Source organism: Scardinius erythrophthalmus (assembly GCF_964197995.2).
Source record: "Scardinius erythrophthalmus genome assembly, chromosome: 23".
Taxonomy (NCBI): domain Eukaryota; kingdom Metazoa; phylum Chordata; class Actinopteri; order Cypriniformes; family Leuciscidae; genus Scardinius; species Scardinius erythrophthalmus.
The window spans coordinates 20,953,080-20,981,045 of NC_138243.1; the positions used below are offsets into that span (position 1 = coordinate 20,953,080).

A 27,966-nucleotide genomic window follows, 5' to 3' on the forward strand; every position below is an offset into this window, starting at 1 on the left:
TTAGCGTTTCACGAACGTTTCTAGATGAGGAAGAACTGGACTGACGTTATCGTGCTAGCAAGATTTAATGGCAAACAACTGTTTTCTTTAGCTAACTTCTAAATCAGTGTAGATGTTGTATTTGCTACTTGTCAACAATCGTTTTTTTTAACGACAAAACAAATGTTCAGTCAATATATAGTGAACAACGTTTAATAAAGTGGTTAAATGATGCAAACAATAAAGAAAATGTCCAAATAAAAGGTTGCTGGTAAAACGAAAATTACTACTACTAATAAATATCGATTATTGTTTTAATAATGTTATTACATTCTACAACCGTACTGTTCCGAGGCATGATAAAATATATAAAATAAAAAATAAACCAAATGTTTAAAGCCAAACCATTTAATTGTATGCATATAGAACCTTTCCAATACAAAAAAAAGTATAATATGCTTTTTCTTGGACCTTCCACTCAGTTGTAAAATTATATTTAGTCAATCCAAATATTTCCATACAATGAAAAAATAAATGCAAATCCTTCTCATTACTACGGAAATTACATACTCAGCATTTCAACATGTACTCGTAAACTAGAAATGTGTTAATGGCGTCTTGGGACTTTTATTTTGAAGAGCATTTTCCCATTCAGTGTCGTCTCTTGTTTTGGAGGGAGTATCAAAAGGAAGAAAAATATAAAGAAACATAAGTCCTCGTATGTTTATATTTGAATGGTTTATATTTATTTTCATTTAGCGAAAATATTCTATAGATAATAAATCCTGGAGAGTAGATTTTACGCGGTTAAAATTAAAAGCTTGCGTATTTGAGGCTATCATCTGTTCTAAACTGTACCGACTTTTCAGCCTGGCTTTTATTAGTCAATGCTAGTGTTGAAAATGCACAGGACTGTGCCCAGCCTCCCCCTGGCGCCCTCAGTGAAGGTAAAACTCATCAATGCGGGTTTCCAAGTGGCCTCAGACTTAATTGACATGCGTCCTCTTCAGCTCTGCAAAGGTATTTATATAACTAAACCCAGCTTTTGAATTTGAAAAAAGCCCAACACTAGTTACAGATTACTAGAAAAGTACATTTTCGTTAAATCCATGCTTGTTTCGTTGACAGAGGCAGGGATATCACAAGAGGAGGCAGTGGAGGTGTTGCAGATGTTGAGGGACGATGCCCAGCCTCACCAGCAGAGGGCGGCAACAGAGAGCTTAACAGCCCTGGATCTTCTGCACCAGGAGCAAACTCTGGGGAGCATTGTAACATTCTGCTCAGGCCTGGATAATGCCCTTGGAGGGGGTGTCCCTGTGGGAAAGACCACAGAGATCTGTGGAGCCCCTGGTGTCGGAAAGACTCAGTTATGGTATGTTAGTTCATCTTAAAATTGGTAATAAGCGACACATATTTGTGTTAATATTATAGTTTCAATAGTGTCCTGTTTTTCCCGTCTGGAAGCATGCAGCTGGCTGTGGATGTGCAGATTCCTGTGTGTTTCGGAGGCCTGGGAGGAAAGGCACTGTATGTAGACACAGAAGGCAGTTTCTTGGTGCAGAGGGTTGCTGATATGGCGAAGGCAGCCGTTCAGCACTGCACCCTCCTAGCAGAGGATACAGGTCTGATTTGAGTAGCTGGGCTTAGTTGGGATGTCTAAATGTGTACGTATATTCAGAAAAAATGCTTAATTAACTCTACAGGTCCAATACTGATCAGCTTTATCTGTAGATTATTGAGAATTTTCATTAATTAATGAGACACAAAATGTATAATTGTCATCTGTCTTTGCTTTTCCTCTTAGAACAGAAACAAGCTTTAGAGGAACTTACTGTCGAGAAGATCTTGTCCAACCTCTTCTTGGTCCGTTGCCTTGACTATGTAGAGCTGTTAGCTGAGGTTTATCTCCTACCTGACTTCCTGTCTGAGCATCCTGAGGTAAAATATGAATAATCTAGACCACTGATATTTTTTTTCAGCACAGTGATATTACTCCTATTTAGATGCTCATAAATTACATGTTCAATCATAGGTGCGGTTAATAGTGATTGACAGCATTGCCTTCCCATTCCGCCATGACTTTGAGGATCTTTCTCAGAGGACGCGCCTCCTGAACGGCCTTGCCCAGCAGCTCATCCAACTAGCAACACAACACAGTTTAGCGGTACGCAGCACCTCATACCACTGAAACCAAGAATAACAAATAGTAGACAAATCTAGGATTTAATTATGCAGAATACTCATATTTGATTAAATTTAAATTAATAACATTTTATTTAACAAAAAGTATTTGAATTACATATATATATATATATATATATATATATATATATATATATATATACACACACATATATATATATATATATACACATATATATATATACATATATTTATATAAATACAGAAAAAAATAGTAATATTCTGAAATATTATTAGCCTACAATTTAAAATTGTGGTTTTCTATTTTAATATACATTATTCCAGCCTTCAGTGTCACATGACTCTTCAGAAATCATTATAATATGCCAATTTTATACTCAGTTATTATCAATATTGGAAACAGTTGTGCTGCTTAATATTTGTTTGGAACCTGTGATACTTTTTTCAGGGTTCATTGATGAATAAAAAGTAAAAAAAGAACAGCATTTATTCAAAATAGAAATCTTTTCTAACAATAGAAATCTTTACTATGACTTTTTTAAAATTAATTTAACACATCCTTGCTGAATAATAGTGCTAATTAAAAAAAAAAAAGAAGAAGAAGAAAATTACTGATTGAACCCAATATGAGTAATGGCGGATGAAAATTCAGCTTTGCATCACAGAAATAAGTTATTTTTTAAAGTATATTAAAATAGAAAACCACTATTTTAAATTGTTACAATATTTCACAATATTACTGTTTTTTTTTTTTTTTGCATTTTTGATCAAATAAATGCAGGCTTGATGAGCATCAAAAACATTAAAAATAATAATGTTTCCAAACTTTTGACGGGTACTATATATATATATATATATATATATATATATATATATATATACTGTATATACATCAAATTTAATAAAAACATTTTTTAATTGAGTTACCATGTGTTTTTAGGTTGTTTTGACCAATCAGATGACCACAAGAGTTTCAAATGGCCAATCCAAGCTGGTTCCTGCATTAGGTAAGACATAACAGATATGAGGGCATTCATGCATTGTTTTGCTTTGCATAGTCACCGTCGTAACAATTACATTTCACACATTAGGTGAGAGTTGGGGTCATGCCGCGACACAGAGGCTCATCCTGCACTGGGAGGGACTGAGGAGGTAAACAGACTTTTTTAATTAGCTAATTGTGTGTGAAGGTGTTTATTGTGGCTTTTTTCTACTGGATTTAGCCTAGTCTTTCAGTCCACTCAACCTGACACAGCAAAATATTGCTATAGAATAAAAAACAACAACAAAAAACAGCCAACATCTGTGGTGTTCTCAGCCAAATGTGTCTTCTAGAGAGAGAGAGAGAGAGAGAGAGAGTGCGAGAGTATGTTGCATAAACTCTTTACCCTTCACCTCCGTGGGTGATGGAATGAATCACTTTGAACAAGTAGCTTGCTTTGCCTTTTGTAGCCAGACCTTATTCATAATGCCTCCTGCATTCCTGCCAGTCTATTACTTTATAACTGCAGGAAGCTGAGAGGCACAGAGAGCATCTCCATCTTGCTCTCTCGTCTCTCTCTATAAAGTTGAAGGTCTTTCTTCTGGCTGTAAAGTTCAGCTTCCCTGCATTTGAATTGCCGCAGACCCTCTTGCTTTTTAAACTGAGCAGACAAGGTCAGAGTGGAAGAGAATGTGCATTGTCCAATGATATAACAAGTAATTTTATGTTTTTTTCACATGTCCACTTTGAACTTAGGCTTGCCTCCCTGTACAAATCCCCAAGTCAAATGGAGGCCACAATCCAGTATCAGATTACAGTAAGTTTAATAGTTACAGAAACATTAGTAACAGGGGGGAATATATTATATACTTAAATATACTCTTTATATCGAAAATGTATGACATAGTTTTTCCTTATATATATATGATCTCACACAGGTCCAGGGTTTCAGGGATGCCCCAGATGAACCCAGACATGCATCTCCTTCAGAAAACTACAGCAAACGCCCTCGAATGGAGGATCTGTCTTGAGGATCTGTCAGGAATGTACAGATATTTATATATTATATGAAAACTCAAATAATAACAATTAGTTATTGGGTTATTAATATAATAAAGTACAGAATATCGATTGTTGGCCCTTGGTCCTCTCACGGCCCTCGGTCTCGTCCTGCACGCCACTTAATATTCCACCACTTTACCTGGCTAATCTCCTGTATATAATATATGCAAAATTGTTTTTCTGCAGCTTCAAGTGCCATCCATTAGTCAAAGTAATTGACAATCACCAGTCATTAATCATGTCACTTAAACTTCATGGGCCAAAACTTTGTGCCATAATATGCTAAATTAGTAACAGTGTATTGAATAATTTGGCTCTAATGAACCCAGTGAGAAGGTGTTGTGTATATTGTGTTGTACAGGTCGCATCAGGATGACTTTCAGTCTTGCTTGTTGCATGAGTGACAATATGAAGATAAAGAGTTTACCGCTCACATTCACCTCCAAGTAACAGTATATCATCCAGGTTCAGTTTATTCCCAGCGTGTGAGGTTCATCACTTTAATTGAATTATACACTGGAAAGCCAGCATTACATCAGCACAAAGATAAAATATGAGCACTTCACCTCATATTTCCTTGGCTGGCAATGGATAGTTTAGACATCTGGCAGAAGAACTGATTTTGTGGACAGAAGAGGACATTGTGTTCTTGATGTTTTTAACCTCCATGTTAGACACATGGTTAGATCATGAATGAAGAACTGCCTGTGACTGCTAGACTAATAGGATTAGATCATTTGTCAGGGCTGGTTTAAGATGAGTGACTTGTGTCCTAACAGACACTAGACCTCAGGCTTTCTCAGGTAAGGAAGGTACACTGGGTATTATTCCTACACTGCTGTGTAACTGTCATCCTGGGTCACTGCATCAGACATCCCTTTACCTTAAGACTTATAATATCACAGGTTACTATCTGACTATGAAAACAATTTCAGATTGCTGTATACCGGCAAGATATACACTTTGTCATCCTTAACAAATATGCACCATGGTAACAGTTTCAAAATAGTGAGTTCCAGTCATTAAAATATATTAAAGTGTTCGGTCATTTTCTTTACCTAGCAATAAATGTGGTAACTGTGATATCTTTCCAGAAGCTATGATTAGATAGCTGTTGTCAGTTGAACTAACAATACAAGTAGTAAAACCAAAGTAAACATGGAATATCCTTTAAACCTATAAGAAAGCTAATAATAGTATCTGGCAACCCACAGTTGAAATAACAATGTTTATTCTGAATATGGGATATTCCAATAATCCGTTTAAGTCGCTTTTCTGTCATTTTAATTTCTCGTAGTTGTTTATAATATTTTGAGTGAAAATATTTACACTAATACATTTTTGAAAGGGTTAATTTTGCGTTTAATGTGATCTGGCAACCCCCGGTTGAACTAACAACGCATGCTTTAAAACCACAGTAAATATAGATTATTTTTCAAACCATGTAAAAAGCTTTTAGATTTTTTCCCCCGTGTCATTTAAATGTTAAATGGTTAATAATACTATCAGGCAACCTCCAGCTGAACTAACAATGCCTGGGAGCAGAACAGTTAATTCCCAGCGATGATGTGAAATCTACAACAGTTGTTATTTTTAGCTTAAGCTCTGATGTCCTATATACACGCACAGCGAGCATCACTTATCGAGTTTTCCCACTCATAAACATTCTCTCTAAGAGCTCTGTCGAAGTAAGCCTCGGCCGTTTCGATTAAACGATTAAATAATTGTTTCGCACGGCGTCTGAATCAGTCTCAGCCTAATCAGGTTTTTATAATAGCCTTATGTAGATCAAATGTACGAGGGCTAGCAAACAGCCCTCATGTTGACGGTTTTAAATGTATTGGGGCCATTAAGAATATGAATATAGTGCTATTAATCGGATACTTATTTCAACTTTGGCAGGAAATAGGTTATAATCCGTCTAAATTGTGTTTATTTGCGAGATAACGTTGAAGGAGTGCCAAATGAGGACAATGCAGACACAACCAAAATCAAAAAGCATGAACCATAGGCTGATTACGTCACACGCTTTTGTGCTCGACTGACGTCATACGTTCAAGCAGGTACGAAACTGATGTGGCTAAAAAAGGTTGGCTTAGTGCACGCATCACGGACTTGCGTCTACTGGAAAGTTATTTATAACAAAATTGATATTCTCACACTTTCAGTGTTTTATATATAGGATGGCACGTGCAAACCCGTGACACTCCGTTATTTATGTCTGTTTTTATGTGTTTTTCACCTCAATGCACATTTCCTCTTTTAGTAGGCCTAGTACAGAACACAGCACGTGTTTAAAAAAAATAGGCTATCTATTATTTGCATTATTAATGTTCTATTTAATTAGGCCTATGTTTTTAAAAATCCCAGATGTATTCAAAAACAACTCATTTAAATGAATATTTAAGGTATAAAAACTTGGTTTAAAGCATTCCAATGCAAAATAAAGAAATCACATGTTTGTATGGCCTTATAAACCGTTTAATGACAAAATTTTCCCAGTTACGTGGGAAGTGTATGATTTGTTTGTTAATCTCTGGTCATATTTGTAACTGGTGGAAAACAGGCTCTGGTGTTTCCACTGGTCAAAATGCGACATGTTCATATCATGTCATGATTTACATAAGAGCAATCTAAATATTATAGCCAATTAATAATAGACCTTTAAGTATATCTACTATTATAAGTGTATTTGGTGGATAGAATATTTTAAAGTGCATATCTCTTTCACATGCTTTCTTTTATGGCACTTTGACAGCTTTCAGAAGGGCCAACTGAAAGGGTCTCGTGACTATTTAAGCCACGTAAATGAAACATTCCATGTAAAATGCTTAAACAAATTAGACCCTTTGATGTAAAAGTACATTTTCATCACAAATATGGAATTAAATGGGTTAATGAAAAAGTTAATTTTCCTGAATCACCCCCCTCCCCCTCCATCATACCCCGCCCCTTGTGACGTCACGTCGGTGTGTTGTGCGACTCCCCTCTCTTTTCACGCGCGCGGCGCGGGCCCTCCCCAACTCGCGCGACTAGAGAGTCGCTCCAGCCTATGATTCAAAGTAGTGCAGACTTCTTTCCCGGCTCCAGCTGTCTCTGGTCTCTCCAGGAATGAGAAGCAATGGCCGGTTCTGCCAACGAGGAGAAAACCTTCAAGAGGTTCTTGGAGCTCTTCTTGCGTGAGATGAAGCCACCTCTCCAAGAAGACGGACCTCTACCTATGCGCCCCTTGTCGGACCTCATCTCGGAGGAAGAGGTGGAAGGGGAATGCCTCGACCTGTGTCTCCAGCACCTGTGTAAATAGTTAAGTACCGATGCGCCGTCGCGCTTCATTTGTTTCACTTACTATGCATATGTTGTTATATTAGCCTATAAGATGCGCTTATAACATTAGAGAGCGTAAGAATAAAAATATGTGGACGACAAAAGAAAAAAAAAAATCGTCCCGTGTTCAAGTAAGATAATTGCATAGAAGTAACTAGCACAGTTATTTGAGTGTGTGTGTGTGGATGAGAAGCGCAGGAATATTCATCACTCTTAATAACTCAAGCACAGTGTTGGATATTATTACTGTAGGGAACTTCACAATTTCACACTGTTCCAGATCTGAATGTTTCGTACATTTCGACACGGGTAAAGTTTTAGTCTGGCCACTTTAAGACTATAGCTTTTCCCAAATAGTTCATGTGCTACTACGATATGTCTACAGGTGCGTCAATAATTTAAATAGTTATAATTAACGTTATATTGTCAGATTTTAATATTTAATAATAGCCTATATACTAATTGATATTATAACAATGATAGCAATTACAGATTAAGGAAAAATATGACAACCGTGAAAGTCATCCTGATGGGAAAATACTTATTTTTTTGATGTGTTTCGTTCACAGTGCAATGCAAGCAGATATTTGTAGTCCATTTTTCTGATTAGGCTACACCCTCCGTTCTCCAGTGACCCCCTTTACTCGTGTCTTTAATCCTCTGATGTGGTACGAGCACCTGTATTTCTCCATATTTTGAGTTGACGTTACCATTTTCTTTTCGATCAGTTGTTAACGACATGTTTTCATCTGAGATGATCGCATGCTTATCAGTTTGTAATCTGAGTAAGCATACAGCATCCCGCATCCGTGTCGCCAGTAACAAGCGCTGGACGGGGTTCGTCGGTCGACGAGATAACTTAGCATGGTTTTGACCCAATGCATGTTTCATGCAACACGGTTACGTTTTTATTTCAAGATTTCGGCAGTTGTGTGTGCCATCGCCATATGCCGAGACACACCTGTCTACATCTTCATGTACATTCAAACGTGAACAGCTTAGTGTAAATGAAGTGTAGCGAGCATTGTGATATCGCGGTGTTTTGAATTCTGGGCGAGATCTGTGGGAAGGGGTTACGTTTGATAAACTACGTCATTGGCTTGCTATAAATAGCCCATTCAAACCCAGCAGAACCTTTATGAGCATGAAATAGACCTACTCATACACATCTAATGGATCTGGTGATAAATGGGTGCGCAAATGCCCATATAGTTGCACATTTCCTGAGTCAGGTGTTTTCAACTGTGCTACATTGATTTATTTTTTGTGTCATATATCTGCATCCATTTTGTGGCTATAATGGAGTATATTTTACATAGTACATAGGTGATTTCAGGGCCATAAATTACCATCACAGACATTGATTATAATTAGAACATTTTGAATATTGTTTGACATTGATTCTATGAATATTCTAAGAAATATTAGACATTGATTATAAGATTAATATTCTGAATATTATTTGAAAATGATTATAAGAATATTCTGAGAATTACAAGAAATTGATTATGATTTGAATAGTCTAAATGTTGTTAGACATTGATTATAATGTGAGTATCCTGAATTTTAATGGACATTAGTTATAATCTGAATATTATTAGAGATTGATTAAAATCTTTGTATTATTATAAACTGATTATTATGTAAATTATATGAATATCACTCGACAATGATAATAAGAATATTCTTAATATTATTAGACACCACTTATAATCTGTGTGTTATTAGACATGGATTATAATGTGACTATTCAGATTAGTGGTCAATCAATGTGGAATTTTCTTTGACTGATTCATAAAATCTGACCTTTGGACACTTGAATCTTGAATATTTGGTTACATCCTTGAATGCATTTGCTCAAATCATATTTTACACATCTACAGACCTTTTCATTTTGATCTAAACTGCGTCCAACAACGAGGTTATTGTTTTTTGTGTTTGAATTTCTTTCACATGTCAGCAGCAGGTTGCCATGGCCTGCTGTGGAGAATCCCTTTTGCTCTCGCACAAACAAACACACAAATACAGTCTTTTTGGGGAATCACAGAGCTATGTCCACATTCAGATTTTTGCAGTGCTCAATGCACCGATGTCTGTTTGGATACTCAGATGTTAATGTTTATTTTAGGTTACTGACCCTGACTAATATCTGATCCTCAGGAGAGAGTTATATGGTCAGTTTGCCTGAGGTTGATGGGTGTTTACCGTTTTTCTGACAGGGAGCTAAGTTGAATGACCTTAACCTGACATAGATTGATTAAACCATTTGCCACTGGAATGCATAATTATTTTGTATAGTCAAAGCGGTGTATGTGCATTTATTTCAAATCTAAACATGAATTTAGATCCCTAAATAATGCATTCTCTTCCATTTAGCTACATCAGTTTATCCCTAGCTCTAAACCGAAGGCTTGCTCGCCCGCCTCGCATACTTCAGGACTGAAGCTTCTGCTTCCTGTGTGGTGATTCAGCTGAACGTATGATTATTTTGTCGCTGGGTTGAAGATCTAATAATAGTCCTGAGAGAAAAGTGGAGATCCCCTTTGTTCTGTTCCCTCTAGAGTGCGGGTACAGGGTGGCTGTGTGTGTATGTGTAAAAAGGAGAAGAAGAAGAGAAGCAAAAAATGGGAGGGGGAGGTCGGTGACGGCACAGTGAATAAGCTTCGTTACAAATCCAGAGCTCCAATGATGGTGCCAACCCACCAGTGGCGTGACATGTCTGACTGGGGAAGAATGCAGGGTATCATTTAATAAGAGCCAATCAATAGAGAAACAGTGACTCAGCAGACCTCTACACATAAGGATTTCATCGCGGCATATTTTATATTAATATAGCGTATTTCGCTGGTGGGGTCCTCAATGCATGATTTATGTTAACGATAGCAATGGTTTAGCTTGTGCTTTTACTGTTCTTTTTGAAGGTCCAGTATTGTAATATAGTCTTCCTCAACTGGTTTTGATTGGTTTTGACCCAGATTTTATGCTGTACATAATGTAGGCAGGTTATTTTATTTATTTATGTATTTATTCATTTTTCCTTGCAACTGTTCCATTTTGGTATTCTAATTGACATGAATGTCAGAATTGTATTTAATTTAATTTAAAAAAAATGTTTTACCTTGCAACTAGTTGCTCCCAGCCATTTTATTTTATTTTATTCTTTACATAATATATATATATATATTTTTTTTTTTAAAATGCATGTTGGCATGGTTTCTTAGTGATATGATTTTTTTTCTAAAATATTATAGAGTTTGATTGGCTGCACATAATCTACCATCAACAACTAATTTGAGAATATTAAAATATTTTTTTTTTTTTTTTTTTTTACAATTGTTTTGCTATTCTAAATGTATAATTATATGGTTAGTTGCATTTTATTATTACATTTTGGATAGTTTTTCCCTTCGTTTTGTGACAATCCTTGTGACCCACCCTCATATATGAATGGTGAAATTCATGATGCTAGTATTGTAAGTATATGATCTCTCTCTAAATTCAAAATCAAGTCGAACAGGAATACCCATTCTATTTTAGTTGACAGTAAATATTCGATGATGTTATCCAGCACAGTCTGGTTTAGTTGTTGTTCTCTGATAAATGGGGATGTGAGGCGAATGTGTGGCTAAAAATGGAGGTTGGGAGGGAGGTTGTTTCCTCCTCCTGTGGTGAGCAGGTCCTCTTAGCCCATGGGGAGTCCTGATAGACACTAATGGATAGAGGAACGCTCTCCTAAAGCTCATTAAACCCCCGTCTCTCGCAGCTGTAAACCACACACATACAGAGGTACACAAAACTCACACATACACGCGTGCCCACGCACAAAAGACGTGCAACACATCAACACGCCCAGAGCCCAAGGGAGCGCCTATGGGAATGAAAAAAAGGCACACTACACAACACAACTGTGTCATGATAGAATCAATGATGGAGGAAATATCTGTTGCAGAGGGAAGGATTTGCATGTTGTAGCATCATATGCGGCGTTCACTCATCTGTGATGGCAGGAGTTTCCCTTTTTGTCGAGTGAAGATCAGGTTTAGGGTTCAAATATTTAAGAGAATGGAAGGTTTAAAATTAAAAAATGTAACCACATTGTATTTTTTAAGGATAAACACACAAATGGGATCATAAAGCACATTATAATATGGGATCTAGTTTCTATAATTGAAAAATATTACAAATGTTTTGCACATTTGTGTTCAGTACTCATTTTTGGGTGAACTGTCCCTTTAAACTGCTGTCATCTCATGGATTCTTCATTATCAGTGTTTGATCAGCATCACAGATGACCCGTCCTGTGATGTCTGATCATGACAACATTGATCCGATAATTAAGCAAAACAAATAGATGTGTCAGCAGCGCATTGTTTCCATTAGAGCAGACAATGTATCTGTGGCCAGGTGTTGTCTAGATGAAAGGATGCTATTTTTCATCTGGGTCAATGTGGCCACGGGCACCCTTGGCTTGGCATTAGAGTATGGTTTCTCTTCAGGCACACACTGACAGCAGCTGTGCTTCAGATGATCGGCGTAGCCCGTTCACCCAACCCCCTACCACTCCGATCACATACAGACTTTCTTTTGTAGAGCTATAATCAGATTTAGATTTATTTCAGGCTCAAAACCAGTCTATTGTGTGCTGTCTAAAAAAATATTGTAAATTTGTTACAAATAAAGTAATGCAATTCTCTAAATTATTTAGATTTATTTTATTTTTTATTTATGAATTATTAGAACTGTCAATCCATTTACAATTTTAATCAAAATACTTACAGTACAAGATATGCTGGGATGCACAATATATGGGTTATCAAGAACTATTTATATATAGCTAGTATATAAAATTTATATAAAACATCGTTGTTGTTGTTTTTTTTTATCTGTATCAACTGATATTTCATTGTTCATGCTCATTTCCCCTATTTTTACATTGATATAAAAAAAATTGCCATCTAACACTCATTTAAAGTTAAAATGCTAATAATCTGCTAACATTGTAAAATGAAGCCTTAAATTGTTGTGATGCCTAAATTCAGTTGTTGTATTTAAATTATTGATTTTATTTAATTTAATCAATTAAATGTATTTAGACTAAATAGAATTGAGTTGCAATATTGGGCACTGATAATTCAGCCATAGCTTGAAAATAATTACTTGCTTATTGCTATCAGCCAGAATTTTAATATAGGTGCATCACTAATTAGTATTTTGTGGGAAAAGCTCCCAAATTAATTAATAATTGTGATCTTTTTTTTTTTTTTCAAAAACCTCTATCAGGTTTAAAGTAGTTCAAAAACAAAATGGTTGCACACTTTTTGATCAGTAATGCAAGAATGCAAGTTAAGTGCATTCGGCAAGAAACATAGAGTACCTTACTTGTCCTTTGCATGCTCTGAAGTGCTCAGGATACCATCAGATCCTTGCAACATTTTAAACCCCTGTGGCTCTCCTATTGCCTGTAATTGAATTTCATTTTCTGAGTAATAGTTTGCAGCTGAAACCACAAAACACAGTGAAGAATATTTGATCAATAAATCAATCCAGCTCATTGCCTCCCCTAGGCCTCTAGGACTGTGTGTTCATCTCCACTGTGATCAGACCTGACACTTAAGAGAAGCGAGTGTGGCTCCCCTCAGCTTGTTTTCATTTCAGCTGACGGCAGAATGAACTAGCCTCCGCTTCGGCAGTCTATATGGACAAATTTAGAACTGCACTGGGACAAACAAGGATGACAGCAGTGGCCAAGAAGAGAGAGAGGGAGAGAGCTGCTCCTCAAGGATTCACAAGTCATTACTTATAAACCACCATTGGCATCCATAGCCGTTATTTGCACTTCCGTGAATGATGTTTTCTGGGCCAGATATTAATTAGGACTCGGCTTAAGGTCTTCTCTCTTTTTCGGTTTTTCCTAAATGTGCCTCTTGGGAGGTCAGGAGAGGATAAGAGAGAGCCTAAGACCAGATTGTCTTGTCTTTTTGTCACTGTTCAGAGATCAGGGTGCTTCATCTCAAAGGGGACAGTGTGTACGGATGTGCCAGAGAGTGCAAGAACATGTCCTGTGTGAATGGAATTGAAGTATTCGATTAATTAATTTGCACATCATGTAATTAATTTTGTTTAAATTGTTTTGTGTGCATACAATTGTAAGCTTAAGGCCTTTTGAGAGCAAAATATACCATGGACTTTAGCATGAAATGGTGTTTACGCTACATTTTACTTCTGTATTTTTGTGTCGTGAAATATCCAGCGAAGGTTTGACAAATAAGAGGGTTTCGTCACAAATTATGTCTGCTGAAAAGGAAAGATATTTCAGATGTGGGTTAAGGTATGACATTTTTTTTAATATATTTATTTTTTTATCTGGAATAATGCGCACAGATGAAACATATTTTTGTAGGCCATAACCAAGAAACGAGTTAGCATTTTAGCACTTCCTGTTCCATCGTACTGCAGTCAATGTTTTTTTTAGTGGGATTTTGGCTAAAAGCCTGAAATAAGGTCTGTGTTGACTGGTTAAAACAAGCTCAAGATATTTCACATTTTATTCTACAACATAAAACACACCAGTAAAACCCCACTCATGATTTTTTGAAAAATGCGGTTGCTAACAAGTTGCTGCAGACGTTGTCAGGAACATTAAACGCCATTAAACACGTTGTGTTTATAATCATGTTCTTACAAACTATGCTAACTTTCAGGGTATATATATATATATATATATATATATATATATATATATATTTTTTTATTTTTTTTTTTTTTTATTATATTTTTAATAAAGACTAAGTCTGCATCCGAAAACTTGTTGCCTCGCTGCCCTATCAGGCAATGACTTTGCAGGCAGCGTCAGCGAACAAAGGTACCTCACGAAACTGATTTCGGACAGACATCTGAGGCAATGTAACAGTTTTCACCAAAGATCGTTAAAACCAAGCAAATATTTAATTACTACAATAGTAATTTCTCGCTAGCACGTCAAAAGACATGACATCAAAAGTGGAAAACATTGGTCAAAAACGTACATTTACACAAACTGACCACCAACCGCAACTTTCAGACGCCATCTTTATTTTTTAGCTCCACTGTCACAGAATGGAAAGCACAGGATTCTGGGATATTAAAGGGAGTGAAGGATACATCTATGCTGCCTTCAAAAATCTTTAAGGCATCTTAGGAGACAGGAAGTTAAGCTAACTTTGGATTCGGACGTTGCTTGATGCCTTCCTACCCTGGAATGCTAAAAGAGTCGTCGAAATCTTTGTGGTGGTACCTTTGAAGTCGTGCGACCGTGGGGTGTAGTTTGTTCATAGCCTAAGGTTAGCTTTTTATTCCTGCCGATTGTATTTAGGCTTCAAAATTCATAAAAGTTGTGTTCATTTGTGAAAATTATCTATGGACAAAATGTGTATGTATCATCAACTTTTGTTGATCACAGAGCTTATCTTTTGCGACAATCAAAAGTCTATGAAAAAAACCTATTCGTTTTTTGTTTTTTTGTTGAGGAAACCAGTGTGATTCTAACTTCCGGGTTGGCCTACAAAAATTCATCATCACCGCAGCGCTCCATAAGGTCAGGCATATGTTTGAAGAAAGGTAATAAGATCCATTTTGGTTTCATATTGACTCAGATCTGCCACTGAAATGTCTTTCCGCATCGGGGTCAGTGTAATGCGCTATAATACTTGTGTTCTCTTGGATTTTCTCGTCAACAAGCTTTCATTCTTCCATCACAAACAAAAAAAGCACCTGCGCCATGTTACGTAAACCTTAGACCACAAAAACACAAGCATTCAAAGCGTTGTGCAACATTCTCATCACTGTAGAGCTGCCAGCAGTGTCTCCCTCACAGGTCCGCCAAGGTTGTATATCCCTGCCTGTATTTCATTTGTTTAAAAGAGGTCCATCACCTCCTCTCTAACTGCTGGCTGGCTAATTGAATGGAAATATGATTGATTCCCCGCTTCTCTGCAGTTGCAGAGCAATTAAGCTGAGTGGGTTGGACGGGGGCTGGTTTTCATTCTGTTTGGTGCTGGCGCGCTCAGGTGCACCGTGCAGTTCGCTGTACTTTCAGAAGGCAAAGTTCACCTTTTAAGAAGTGTGTTTGAAATGCCAAAGCTTTGAAACCCTTAATCAGGAATGGCATTTGGAAAAATCACTGTGTTGTTGTTATGTTCTTTCCAATAATTTTGCATTTTAAGTTGTTATATACTGTAGTACATTTAGAGATGTGCAATGGTCAACTAGCTGTCTGATAACTGACTAGCTGTTTGGTGGCATATTGATCTTTCCTGTCACTTACATATGGTTTGATTAGTGTGCTGATATTAACAGAAAACTCTCAGAAATGTCTAAAGATGGACGATATATATCAGCAACTTTTATACATATTATCTTATTTATTAATTTTAAATGTCTTGCTGCTATTGACCAATATAGAATATTTAATTGGTTCTGCCATTTTGCCATCATATAGCACACAAGGTACGCTATGTAACTTTTGGCCCTCTTGCGGTTAAAAAACATGTATTTTGTGGATGAACATTGTTTTGGTTGTGCTTCAGCTCTGCGTGACTGCAGATGAATGTAGTTATCCTACTTCTCATAAAACATTCAGAGTTTGAAAGGATCTATTTATAGACATGGTACTTCCAACACACTGCTACAAAAACCATATTGAAATGACTCTCCATAATAGATGTTTTACAATGACCTCTGTTAGAAAGCTTCATATAGCAATTTATCTGTTCAATAAAATACTTTGCTCACCTGTTGAGTCTTAAAAATGCCATCTCCACCTCGCTTTTACAACATTTCAAATTAGGGTTGTGCCGATAGACGATCGTGATGCCACGCCCCCTACCCTGTCAGACCAGCCCAGTCTCACGACAGTTCCTGAAATGGTCACGTAATTTAATCTATTGATTTGTGTACACGGACGCGTTTATCTGTTTTGTTTTGTTTTCGTGATGGTCAGCACGATTCCGTAGCGTTGAGAGTGACTACGGTGGCGAGTAATATGAAAGGCCGAAAATCCGGTTGGTTGGGGTGGTGGATGGGTCAAACAACACAGGACTTTCACCCAGGAGACCGGGGATCATGTCCCACATGTCAAGTTTCCTAAACCCAACCGTCCCGTTCTTTTTTTCCTAAACCCAACCGTCCCGTTGTTCTATTACTAAATCCAACCGTCCCCATTATTCTTTTCCTAAACCTATTTATATAAAGAGATATAGTAAAATATACCCCCCCCCCATTCTGTTTAATTTTGTTGCCCTCTGTCTAGTTGTTTTTACTTATACATATATATCAAGTCAATCCAATTTAACATGGATTCCTTAAGCCAGTCATCTAGTCATTCAGGGAACCAATCGACATATCTTTTCCTTCGTTTCTCATGCCCAAAGCCAGATTTTGATCTTTACGCTTCAGTTGGTTCCTCTCGCCTCTCTCACTTTTTCATTCTTCCTGTCTATATTGTGCTGACCAGTCCAATGAGCAGGGCTCTCCTGGGATGGAAAACTACTTGCTGTGGTAATCCCTTAATCATCAGGCTGTGCTGGGATTACTAAGGGCTGCCCCAGCACTGCAGCTCTTGCCCTTCCACCAGGGCTGATGGACCAGTGCAGTGGCCTTCTCTACACCACTCTTAGCACAGGGTCCCCTCAGGTTCTGCAATAAAGGGCTTCGTTTATTCAGCCTGTCAGAAGAGACACTGTTCATTTAACACTCTGAGATCTACAGGGTCTGGATTTCCCATTGCAATATCATTGAGGTCAGAAGTGGTAGAGTCATGCACACTACGTCGTCCAGATTAGTGCTAGTCATTAACAGGTGAATGAGCCACTCAAGGCTGTGCGTTACAGTGATTTTACAACGGATGATGTTAGAGACTGTGCAGAGGATTAAACTCAGGACAAATTACAGAATATGATATAGTTTATATTTAATTCATTTGATTATTAGAAAACGTAGCAACACACACATTTTTTTTTAATCGAACTAACAGAATGAGCTAGATTTATTTTCAGTACAATTTATTTTCTGTATTTTTTCCCTCTGATTTATTTTATTTCCTTTTGTTTTCTCAAATAGAGAGCCCGAAGGCCTCTTTTGAGAGCTTTTAGTATTATTTCAGTGTTATTTTAGTATTATTATATATAGTATTTAATAATATTTTGAATTAGATTTTATTTTATTTTATTCAATTTTCATTTTAAGTTTTTAAGTTTTTTAAGTTTAAGTTTTTAAGTTCTAATCTTATATTTTATTTTGGTTTATTTTATTTAGCACTTTTTATGTATTTCTTTTTTTTCTTTTTCTTTTAAGATTTGTAATAGTTTTAGTTCTAGTTTAGTTAAATAACAATACTTTAAGTTATCTTATGTTCCTTATAATGAAATAATTATGTGTTATGAAAATTCTGTGACTTTGCAGATATTTTAAAGTATAATTTGTGGTTTTGCTTATTCTTTAACTTAAGTAAAGAATGTGTTGAGTTTGTTTTGTGCTGAGATGCAGTCTTAAAATTGCTTTTTTTAAAGCATCTTTTGTTAAGCAGAATGCCCCAAACTGTTGGCACATTTAATCTCTCTTAATCCTGACACTTGATGTCTCCAATCTGGCTCTGAAAAATTAGTTTCTCTCTTCTTCTCTTTCCCGTCCTGCCTTTTTCCTGCCTTTTGCCTTTTGCCTTCCCTTCTCCCCTGTAGTTGCAATTTTCCCTCCAGCTGTTTTACTTCAGGTTTTGTCCAGACCTGCAAACACTTGATGTTACTGAACTTTGTTTAGTTTTATGGCAGTATTAATGCAGCATCTTTTTGTTGCAACATGTTCGCATCAAGTCTATAAATATTATTTTTATTACGAAGCTAGATCAATTATTCAGTTCTCCAAATGTCAATCAATTCAGTTGTGTTTTCGAACATTTGGTGCAAAATGTTTTTTTTTTATGCATCTGTGCTTTTTAATTGGATCAGACGTTTATGGTTTTGCTGGCTAGCATAGTCCCTGACCTCTTTGGTGTGAACCTTGTGGCTGAGGAGATCTAGATGAAATGCACCTGTTGTCCTGCAATGCTCAGTGTAAATGGTGGTGAGTTGCTATAAGTCAAACCTCATTTTGATTCAGTCTGACTCTGAATATGGATCACCGCCCTGAGAAAAGTGTTCTGGTTTCATTTGGCAACCTCAGAAGGTGACCTTGTAGAGGACAGGGAAAGTGGACTAGCTGGAGTGGATGACCCAATACAGTGTGCTGGTGTGTGTGTGTGTGTGTGTGTGTATGTGTATACTCTCCCTTGATCATTACTTTCTACCTATAGTCCCTGGGCTGTGGAACTGGGGCTGTGTGGAGGCAGAGTAGTAAAGTGACCTACATTACACTGCTTCCCTGGATCTGGAGCTCTTCAGCTCACAGACACACCATATTCATGTTGACTGTATATATCACGATGTTTTATGGTTGACATCATGTTTACAGTGCAATTTGATACATGTACTCCTTAAATGGATAGTTCACCCAAAAATTAAGATTCATTTTCTTCTGTGGAAGAAAATATTTTGAAGAACTAAACAGTTTTGGTTACCATTGACTTCCATTGTATGGACTAAAAGCCTCATATTGAATCCAAGAAATAGCATTACAGTATTGATAATATTGATGTTATTGTTGTTTTCATAAATGCTAGAATACAAGTAGGCCATCCTAATATTTAACTTTTTCCATTTTAGGGCAGGCTAGCTTGAAAAAAGAAAAATATATTTGCCATGTGAATTTTAAAAACCCACAATGCACATAAAGCCTTGATTATATACACCACTGTTAAAAATTGTTGGGGTCATTAAGATTTTTTATTTTTGAAAGTCTCTTATGCTTATCAAGGCTGCATTTATTTGATCAAATAATACAGCAAAAAAAAAAAAAAATCCAAATAAAAAAAACTATTTTCTATTTTTAAAGGGGTGGTTGATTATGATTTCACTTTTCTAACTTTAGTTAGTGTGTAATGTTGCTGTTTGAGCATAAACAACATCTGCAAAGTTACAATGCTCAAAGTTCAAAGCAAAGGGAGATATTTGCTTTTAAAGAAATCATTTTTTAAGGACTACAACAAACGGCTGGTAAGGACTACACGACATTCCTCCAGGGTTAGTGACATCACTAACCCTAAAATTTACATAAACCCTGCCCCCACGATTTATATATTATCAAGATAAATTCATCAACTAACCATTCAGAAATGTTGTCAATATGTTGTCACTACTTCTTGAGTCTCTCTATATTTGTCTGACTCTGGTTTGAACATAAAAGGCTAAAAGTTTTTGAAATTTTCTGTGCATGTCTATGTGAGGTAATCGAAGCTGCTAAGAACGAGCTGTCGAAGCTCTGCGCTCTGTGCCGGGAGCAGCAGCTCATTTGCATTTAAAGGGACACACACAAAAACGTCCTTTTGCTCACTCTTAAAAGGTGACTTTTAATAAATCGAATGTGTTGTAATAATCTAATGTGTGCTGAATGATATTAATCATTGATATTAATACAATAGTATTCATTTATTTTCTTAAAAAAAAAAAACATTTTTTTTTTTACGTAGTGTACATTTGCAACCCTATATGGTAGTGTTAGCACTGGTGTATTATACTTGCCTATCATACTTCTGCCATTGTCATTGTGTGTATTTCACTGCATTTCTGTATTATCTTTGGATTCCATATATTATTATTTGGATTCCAAATTAAAAGTTTGATAAAAAGTGGATTAGATCAAATAATCATGATCCAGGCGTAGTTACCAACAGAAGCTTATGACCGAAAGATAGAGAGATAGGGTCAAATAGTGTTGACCTAGGACCTGGTTTCCACTTCTTCATCCAGTGTTAGTTGTCTGGATGAAACAGCATCTTCAAAATGCAACCAGAACATTATTCCAGTCGTACCTTTTCCAGTTGTACCTTTCGCCTGATTCTTGTTGTAACATTGCTGCTGTGGAAGTCATCTATTGCAGTTTTGGGTCATGACATTGACTTGTTCCAGTTGAGTGAATGTCAAGACCCCTGAGTGACATATTTCAGTTTCCAATGGCTGAAGTTAGAGCACATTTGCAGCTTACATGTCCATGGCTCTACTTGTCCAGCAGTCTTTAGAAAGCTAATCCAATCTACAGTCGGGTTATGTAACTCTATCGCATCAGTCTGTTGCCATATTGTGTGTATACTGCATGCTATATTCATATTGCTCTAAGATGGTCTTCATATAGTTATTGCATCAGTATGATCTAAGCAAATGCAACAATAAGCAAAATGTTGTAAAAATGTAGAGAAGGTTCAGGTTAAACTCCTCCTTGGTCAGAAAGTTTTGACTCTCCAGGGGCTCAAATCATATTTTGGTGTCCCTGATAGCTCACTGAACATATGCAACTTAATACATATATTATTACATATTTTTAACCGTAATAAAATTTGAAAATGAGCAAATGACCAGTTATGTGTCAAACGCCATGGACTGTGATATTGATTTCTGTCCAGGTATGGGTCACTTATGTTTGTTGCATTTTATGGCATTTCATAGCATTTCTGTCATATTTGACAATATTTTGTCTGTGGAACACAAAAGAAGATATTTTGAAGATTTTTAGGTTATGGTTAGGTTTTTGTCCATACAATGAAAGTCATTGAGGTCCAGTGTTGTTTTGCATCTTTGTTTTTGTTTCACAGAAGAAAGAACAACTTGATGACAGACATTTTATTTTTGGGTGACCTAGCCAGGTAAACTCTGCATTCTCTATGATGGAAGAAATTCAAAAAATAAAAGTTTAACTTCACATCTGGGTCAGGACGTGATAGGATTTTGTGGACATCATGATCCAGTTCTGGCCCATCAAACCCACTTTAGTCGAACAGCTTAGTGTCTGCAGTTTGGCGTACTATGACAGCGGCTCCTGCCACCACCGAGAAAATCTGCATTATTGACGCCACTGGCATCTACATATTTAACACACTGGCCCCGCTATTGACTTTCCAGGCTGGCGCTCCGCTTGCACACAATGCCGAGCGCCCCTGCCGCCCCTCGCCACCCCCTCAGACTAGAATCCCCCCCTGCACCGTTTCGAGATTCATTGCACTGGAACAGCAGATTAATTTCAGTCCAGGCTTTTGTATTGCGGTATGTGTGTGTGTGTGTTTCAGGGTCTCAGCTTGTCACCACGAAGCCCAGCCACAGATCAAATTCTGAACTAAAATGTTGGACTTTCATCACTGTTGCATGGACAATAAGTCAGTGCAATTTCACAGAGAATTATACCAAAAAAACATTTGCATTTGGTTTTACTGCAAGAATATATTTTTATAATTATTCAAATAACTAAAAGTTTGTGGTTGGTATGAATTTTTGTAATGTTTTTGAAATAAGTCTCTTATGCTCACCAAGGCAGCATTGATCAAATCAAAAATACAGTAAAAACTGTAATATTATGAAATATAATAATATTATAAGATAATATTATGATGTTTTTACATTTTAATATATTTTAAAATGAAATTTATTCCTGTGATGGCAAAGCAAAATTTTCAGCATCATTACTTCAATTCGCAGTTCAAAACATTCGCTGCTTAATACTTTTGTCGAAACCAGGATCATTTTTTCAAGTTTCTTTGATGAATGAAAAAGTTTAAAGAACAGCATTTATTTGAAAAATCTTTTGAAATATATTGTCTTTACTGTGACATTTGATACATTTAGTCCTTGCTGAATAAAAGTATTCATTTTGAAATATAAAATCAGCAGGTCAAGGCTCCAGAATTCCTCACTGACTGTTTTAGTCATAACAACTTTCTGTTGAAAGCTTTCACAACAAAGTTGTTTTCCCCTTTTGTCATGACCTTTGTCCTCCATACCGTTTCTCCAGCCTTTCCAGCTCAGTTCTTGATATCGTCGTGACCTTCACGACCAGGAAAAACACTGAGGCGGAAAACCACGTTAGTGCTATTTTGAATTGCACACCTGCGTTATTCTTTACCCTGCGTGTTGTACATAGTGAGTAAGACGTTTTAGACACTGGGAGAGAGTTGAGGTACCGTAACTTTCACAACACTGACAAGGAGAATGCACACAGTGACAGCGTGGCCCTCTCCGAGTCGCAGGGAGCTATTAGCTGACTGAAGATAGTGTGCTGCGTCGGTCCGCCTCTGCAGTGGCCTTCAGCTGTCAGCGCTGGGAGAGTGGACCGCGTGAGGGCTGAGTCATAATAAGCAATGTGCTGATGAGCAGAGCCGCCCCAAAGATCCACGACTAGCCACAGTGTTCCAGTCAAGTGCCTGGATGTACCCCGCTCTCTCTCTCTCCGCTGAAGCTCTGACTCATCAGTGAATAATCTGGACCACCGTGGGGCTTAGATTCTGACTCATCTCTCTAAACCAGGGTTTTGGGGGGGCTTCTTAGAGTGGGATAACTATAGAGGAAAGCCTAGTATTTGGAAGAGGAAATGGAAAGCAGCCTCTTGTCCATGTTGCCTGCAATCGTGACCTTGTTGGGATCTGTGTTTACCACAGGGTAGACTTTGCATGTGTTCATTAGCCTTTTGTCCATAGATACATGACTGTGCAGGTTTTTCCCCTAAGATGATCTCGCTGCTCAAAACAACAGATCTTCCAGCTGGTGGATTACATAATCCAGTCTTTGGTCTTAAGGCCACTTATGTCGCTCTCTGACGACGCTTAGCCTGGCTAATTTGACTTGCTTCACAAAAATGAAAGCAAAATATCTTCTAAAAAATGTTGAGGTTTCTTTTGTTGCTTTATATTTGATTTGGTATTTATATCTTATATTAAACTTTTGAATAGAAATGTAGTTCACAAGCTCTATGGAGCACTTTTATGATGCGTTTATTGAGTTTTTTAAGCATGGCAGCCCCAGTCTCTCTTCACTTCCATTGTACTGAAAAAAGCAGTCAGGATTTTCATAAAAAAAAAGCTTTTGTGTTCCATGGAAGGAAGTCATGCAAAAAACATTTGGAATGAAATGAGAGTAAGTGATTCATTTTTGGGTGAACTGTTTCTTTAAACAAGTGGGGCAGTTTGTCAGAGTGTTCCTATCAGAGTAAAGCCAATTTGTCAATCTTCTCTGTTTACAAGGACAGGTATCAGTGCCAGAAACCCTGTCTGTGCGGGGCAATATTATGCATGCTGAGCACACACACACACACACACTAACACAGACTATTCCTGTGGTGTCAGCAGCGATCGTTGCAGTTTCGACCAGTCAGCTCCCCTCTTCTCCACCTGGGAAGAAGGAATACATCAGCGACAAGAATGATGCGCTCTCCTGTGTGTGTGTGTGTGTGTGTCTGTGTGTGTGTGTGTGTGTGTGTGTGTGTGTGTGTGTGTGTGTTTGTGTGTACTTGCAAGGGAGAGGGAAGAAATAATAGGATAAATGGTTTACTCAGGATATCCCCACTCAAAACAAACATCAAAACACTCGAAATCCCATCATGCACCATGGCGTAAAGCACCAACTCGATCAACTTAAATGTTCTGAAAGAAATGTAGTTAATTTAGAAGCAGGCTGCGGTATGGCTTAGTTCAGTGAACCAAATCCACAACCTTATCATTGATTTACCTGAAATTCAGGGTGAGCTCAAAATGCCCTGTATACTAAAGAGGAACTGCCTGTTCCAAGTTGATCAATTTCATTTTGCAAAGTGCCATTGAGCAAACTACAAAGTCAACTCTGAACTGAGCGACTACCACACAGCGCCTCTCAATAATTGTCTCCAGTGTGTAATTAGTAAGTCCTGAGGGTAGACTCTCAAGAAAATAATTGCATATTTGATTTGGGCTAAAATATAACATGCACGTTAATTGAACCTTATAATATGGGTTTACGGCACTTAAGATATGCATTATGCTTGAAGTGCACATCTGATTTTATACCGGTGACAAATATATTTGTTGTACATATTTATATTATGAAATAAAATATGCTTAGGTTCTCTCTCTCTCTCTCTCTTATATACTGTATATAACAATAGATTTATAAAATGTTATAATTGTGTTTATATATGAAGAGTTCAGATGCAAAAGCCTCTAAGTGCCATCTGAAATTTCCTTCTAGAATGATCATTTTTATCAAGCTTGTATGTTTATGTTCACTTGTTTCACTTTAATGGCAATGAAAATTACCTATTAATTGTCATTAAAGTGAAATTACTGAACTTAAATATACGAGCTTGATAAAAATGCTAATTTTAGAAGAAAATTTCAGATGGCACTTAGAGGCTTTTGCATCTGAACTCTTCATATATATATATATATATATATATATATATATATATATATATATATATATATATATATATATATATATATATAAAACACATTATGCATTTAGCCAAAATTAAATTAGATTTTAGATTTATAAAGATTCATTAATAAATTAGTAAAGATTTGAAACATATTTTGTAATATATTTTGGCATTTTAAGGTTTAAATGGAATATATTTACGGTTTGAAAAATATATATCCTTAAACGGCCCAGTTTTATATACTATAGATAAATTTTAAATATATTTTGAAATTTATATATTTTTTTTTGTGATATGGGAACTGACTATGATTTGAAACACAGCTAAAATATATTCATCATTAAACATGGCTGTGCAAATGTATTTTTACAGGTTCAGCTGAGTGAACTGTTTTAATCACCTCTGCATTCCAGAGATCTGAACACACCCAAACAATGACATTATCTGGAACAAGAGCAGTCTTGTAGACAGTATTTGTGTAGATCTTTGTGTAATACTTTCTAGGTTGATACCCTCAAAGGTTGTTTTACCTGATCAGCCCAGCATGACAACAGTGGCTCAAAAAATGGTGTGATTTTGTGGTGGAATATCTGTTTGTCCAACCAATGGCAGACAGGGTAAGCGTTCGAGGCTAGTGGAGCAGAACTTTAAGTACATAAGTACTAACAAGGCATGATGATTATTTTGCCCCGATCATGGCAGTGTCTGTGCTTTCATTTGTGGACGGGAGACTCTAATTTGATCGCCTTATAGATCAGTGACGATGAACCCAGGGCATTGCTGAGCATCTTGCTTCCAAAGTCATGGCCTTGTGTGCACTCGTGATGTCTCTTTGCGTAACTCTTAATCAGCAGAGGCGTGTTGGGTAATAATCTCCATGCCGCTGATTAATTCCTTCTCGGGGACTTCCGAAATTAACAATCGCGCCGGAAGCGCCGGCTGCTTCCCGAGACATCCCGGACTCTCTTTGTCTGTCTATAGCCAAATACAGCTGGAAAATAGTGCAAATGGTAATCTCTGGATTATGGTGTTAATCCCAGGTTGGAAGACAATAGGGCGAGAGGTTCTGTTTGTGTCCTGAAATGAGGCTGGCTGGCTGGCTGTCCTGCAGGTTCTACAGCATCTTTTTTTCAGTGTAAGGGAGCAATGTCAAGTCATGCGATAGCAAGCATTAGATTTCCCGATTTTTAGGGAAATAAGATTTTATGTCTAAAATAGCACATAATTCTTTTGGGAATTCAAACCAAAGATTTCAAGCCTTTCTAGTAAGATTTATTCATGAAGCTGCCCTTGTATCTGGATTTAAGGTTAATTAACTGGCAGATTAATAACAAAGATGTTTGTGTTCTTTCAAGTGTCAAAGAAAATTCACATGGTTTACCTCAAGAACTGAGCATTGCCATCGCCATGGAGACAACCTTGGCCCAAGCAGCATGATTGGCTTGGGCAGAACAAGAAGTAACCAAGTGTGTTCCATTGCACAGACGCCGCTCTCAGTGCCGTATAAGTGCACTTATAGGTGTAGAGTCTCTCCAAGTGCCCTGGTTTCTCTTGAAAAATTGCTCTTGTCAACCTCTCAAGTTATTCTGACCAAATATTACAGGTGAAGGATGAAGAAGCTCATCAGGGGGGGCTCTCAATAGTAAGAAACACAGTGAATCCAGGCTTTTGTCCGGCTATTTATGCCTCTATGCTTATACATCGTTCATGTTTTTTTGACTGGCAGCCATTTTCTGTGAGTTTTAATCCCTTTTAAGATCAAACTATTGTAAATATGGCATAAAACAATAAATTACGCCATTGTAGTTGACGTATAGCTTCCATTACACAATATTAGTTTTAGTTGACATCTTTAACGTCTGTGTGATATGGAAACACTACTGTGAGGGACCGCAAATGTCTGCAGAGAATTGTGAAGACTGCTGAGAAGATCATCAGGACTCCACTGCCTTCTCTTGAGGCCATCTACCATCTCAGAGTCCTCCATCATTAAGGACCCTACCCACCCCCAGCATGGACTGTTCACTCTTCTACCCTCGGGACGGAGGTATAGCAGTGTGAAATGCAGGACTTTTAGATTTAGGAACTTATTCTACCCCTCAACTATCAGACTCTTAAACAGGTAGCCAGTGGACACAGATTAGTCTCATCTATCTCATAGAATAGTTGGACTAATTGTTGCATCAATTGCACATATGTTAATGTTATTGCTGCTATTAGCATGAAGCTGCTCTCAAATTGCACTTTAATGTATTATTGTTTTGCACATAGTCAATATTGCACATTTGCATACATAGATGTACTATATTTTAATATTTTATACAGTCTAATTATTTCTACAGCATTTTTATTTTGTTTGTGTGTGTGTGTTTTTTTTTTGTTTTTTTTACATACTTTGCACTTTCATAGAATTTCAAAGAATTTCATTGTACAGGGAAACTTGTTTTCCTCACTGTGCATATGACAAGAGATGCTTTGACCTTTGACCTTGACCTAACTCTCTCTAATTAAAACAAAAGTAGCCTAAAATAGTTTATGAAGTCTGCTAAGGATGGCTGGAATCATTTTTCGATGAATATGGAAAACTGGATGCTGTGGAATATAAATTTGGAAGTTATTAGAGGGGAGAGAAAAAAGTTTTGGTCAGAAGGTAGGACTGTGCGTCGGTGTCACTACAGCCTAAATTACCGTCCTCTTTGGCTCAACTAGGTCATCTGCTCTCAAATAGACTTGCACACTTCATTTCGTATAGCCCACATCGCTCACCTTATTTATCCTTCAGATTTTCAAGCATCTACATGCTGCCAGCCTGAGACCTAATTTGTCTGCTATGTACCGAAACTTGAACCTTTGACTTATGATTAACATCAACAGGAATTTTGAATGGAGAGAGACAAATTGGTTTTTGTTTTTCCATTTCTGTCACTTGATGGAGTTTAGGTTCCTTCCCACTGTCGCCTCTGGCTTGCTTAGTTGGGGACACTTAATATTTGCAATTTGACTTTACTGACACAATTGGATGAGAACTGATGACATCACTGTTTTTAGCTGAATTGAACTCATTTCATATTGATGATCTTTACACAGTTATTGAACGAAACTGGATCGACTAATTTCAGCTGAACAATGACACTTTTGTCTTTTTAGAGCTGCTTTAA

At 37.0% G+C, this 27,966-nt stretch overlaps 2 protein-coding genes across 2 annotated transcripts in view; both read left to right on the forward strand.

Annotated features, from left to right (window-relative positions):
* The first annotated feature begins 5 nt into the window (after positions 1-5).
* rad51c (RAD51 paralog C) lies at positions 6-6,645 on the forward strand. The gene is made up of 9 exons (XM_081354054.1): positions 6-999; positions 1,108-1,351; positions 1,444-1,601; positions 1,784-1,917; positions 2,012-2,143; positions 3,083-3,149; positions 3,234-3,294; positions 3,881-3,941; positions 4,063-6,645. The coding sequence occupies exons 1-9, from the start codon at positions 867-869 to the stop codon at positions 4,153-4,155; spliced, it is 1,083 nt and encodes a 360-aa protein (XP_081210180.1). The 5' UTR covers positions 6-866; the 3' UTR covers positions 4,156-6,645.
* A 618-nt stretch (positions 6,646-7,263) lies between these two features.
* The window catches only part of ppm1e (protein phosphatase, Mg2+/Mn2+ dependent, 1E), a 47,077-nt gene continuing 26,374 nt past the window's right edge, over positions 7,264-27,966 (forward strand). The window contains exon 1 of the mRNA XM_081354669.1: positions 7,264-7,489. Within this exon, the coding sequence (XP_081210795.1) occupies positions 7,308-7,489 (182 nt within the window). The 5' untranslated portion in view covers positions 7,264-7,307. The remainder of the gene's footprint in view (positions 7,490-27,966) is intronic.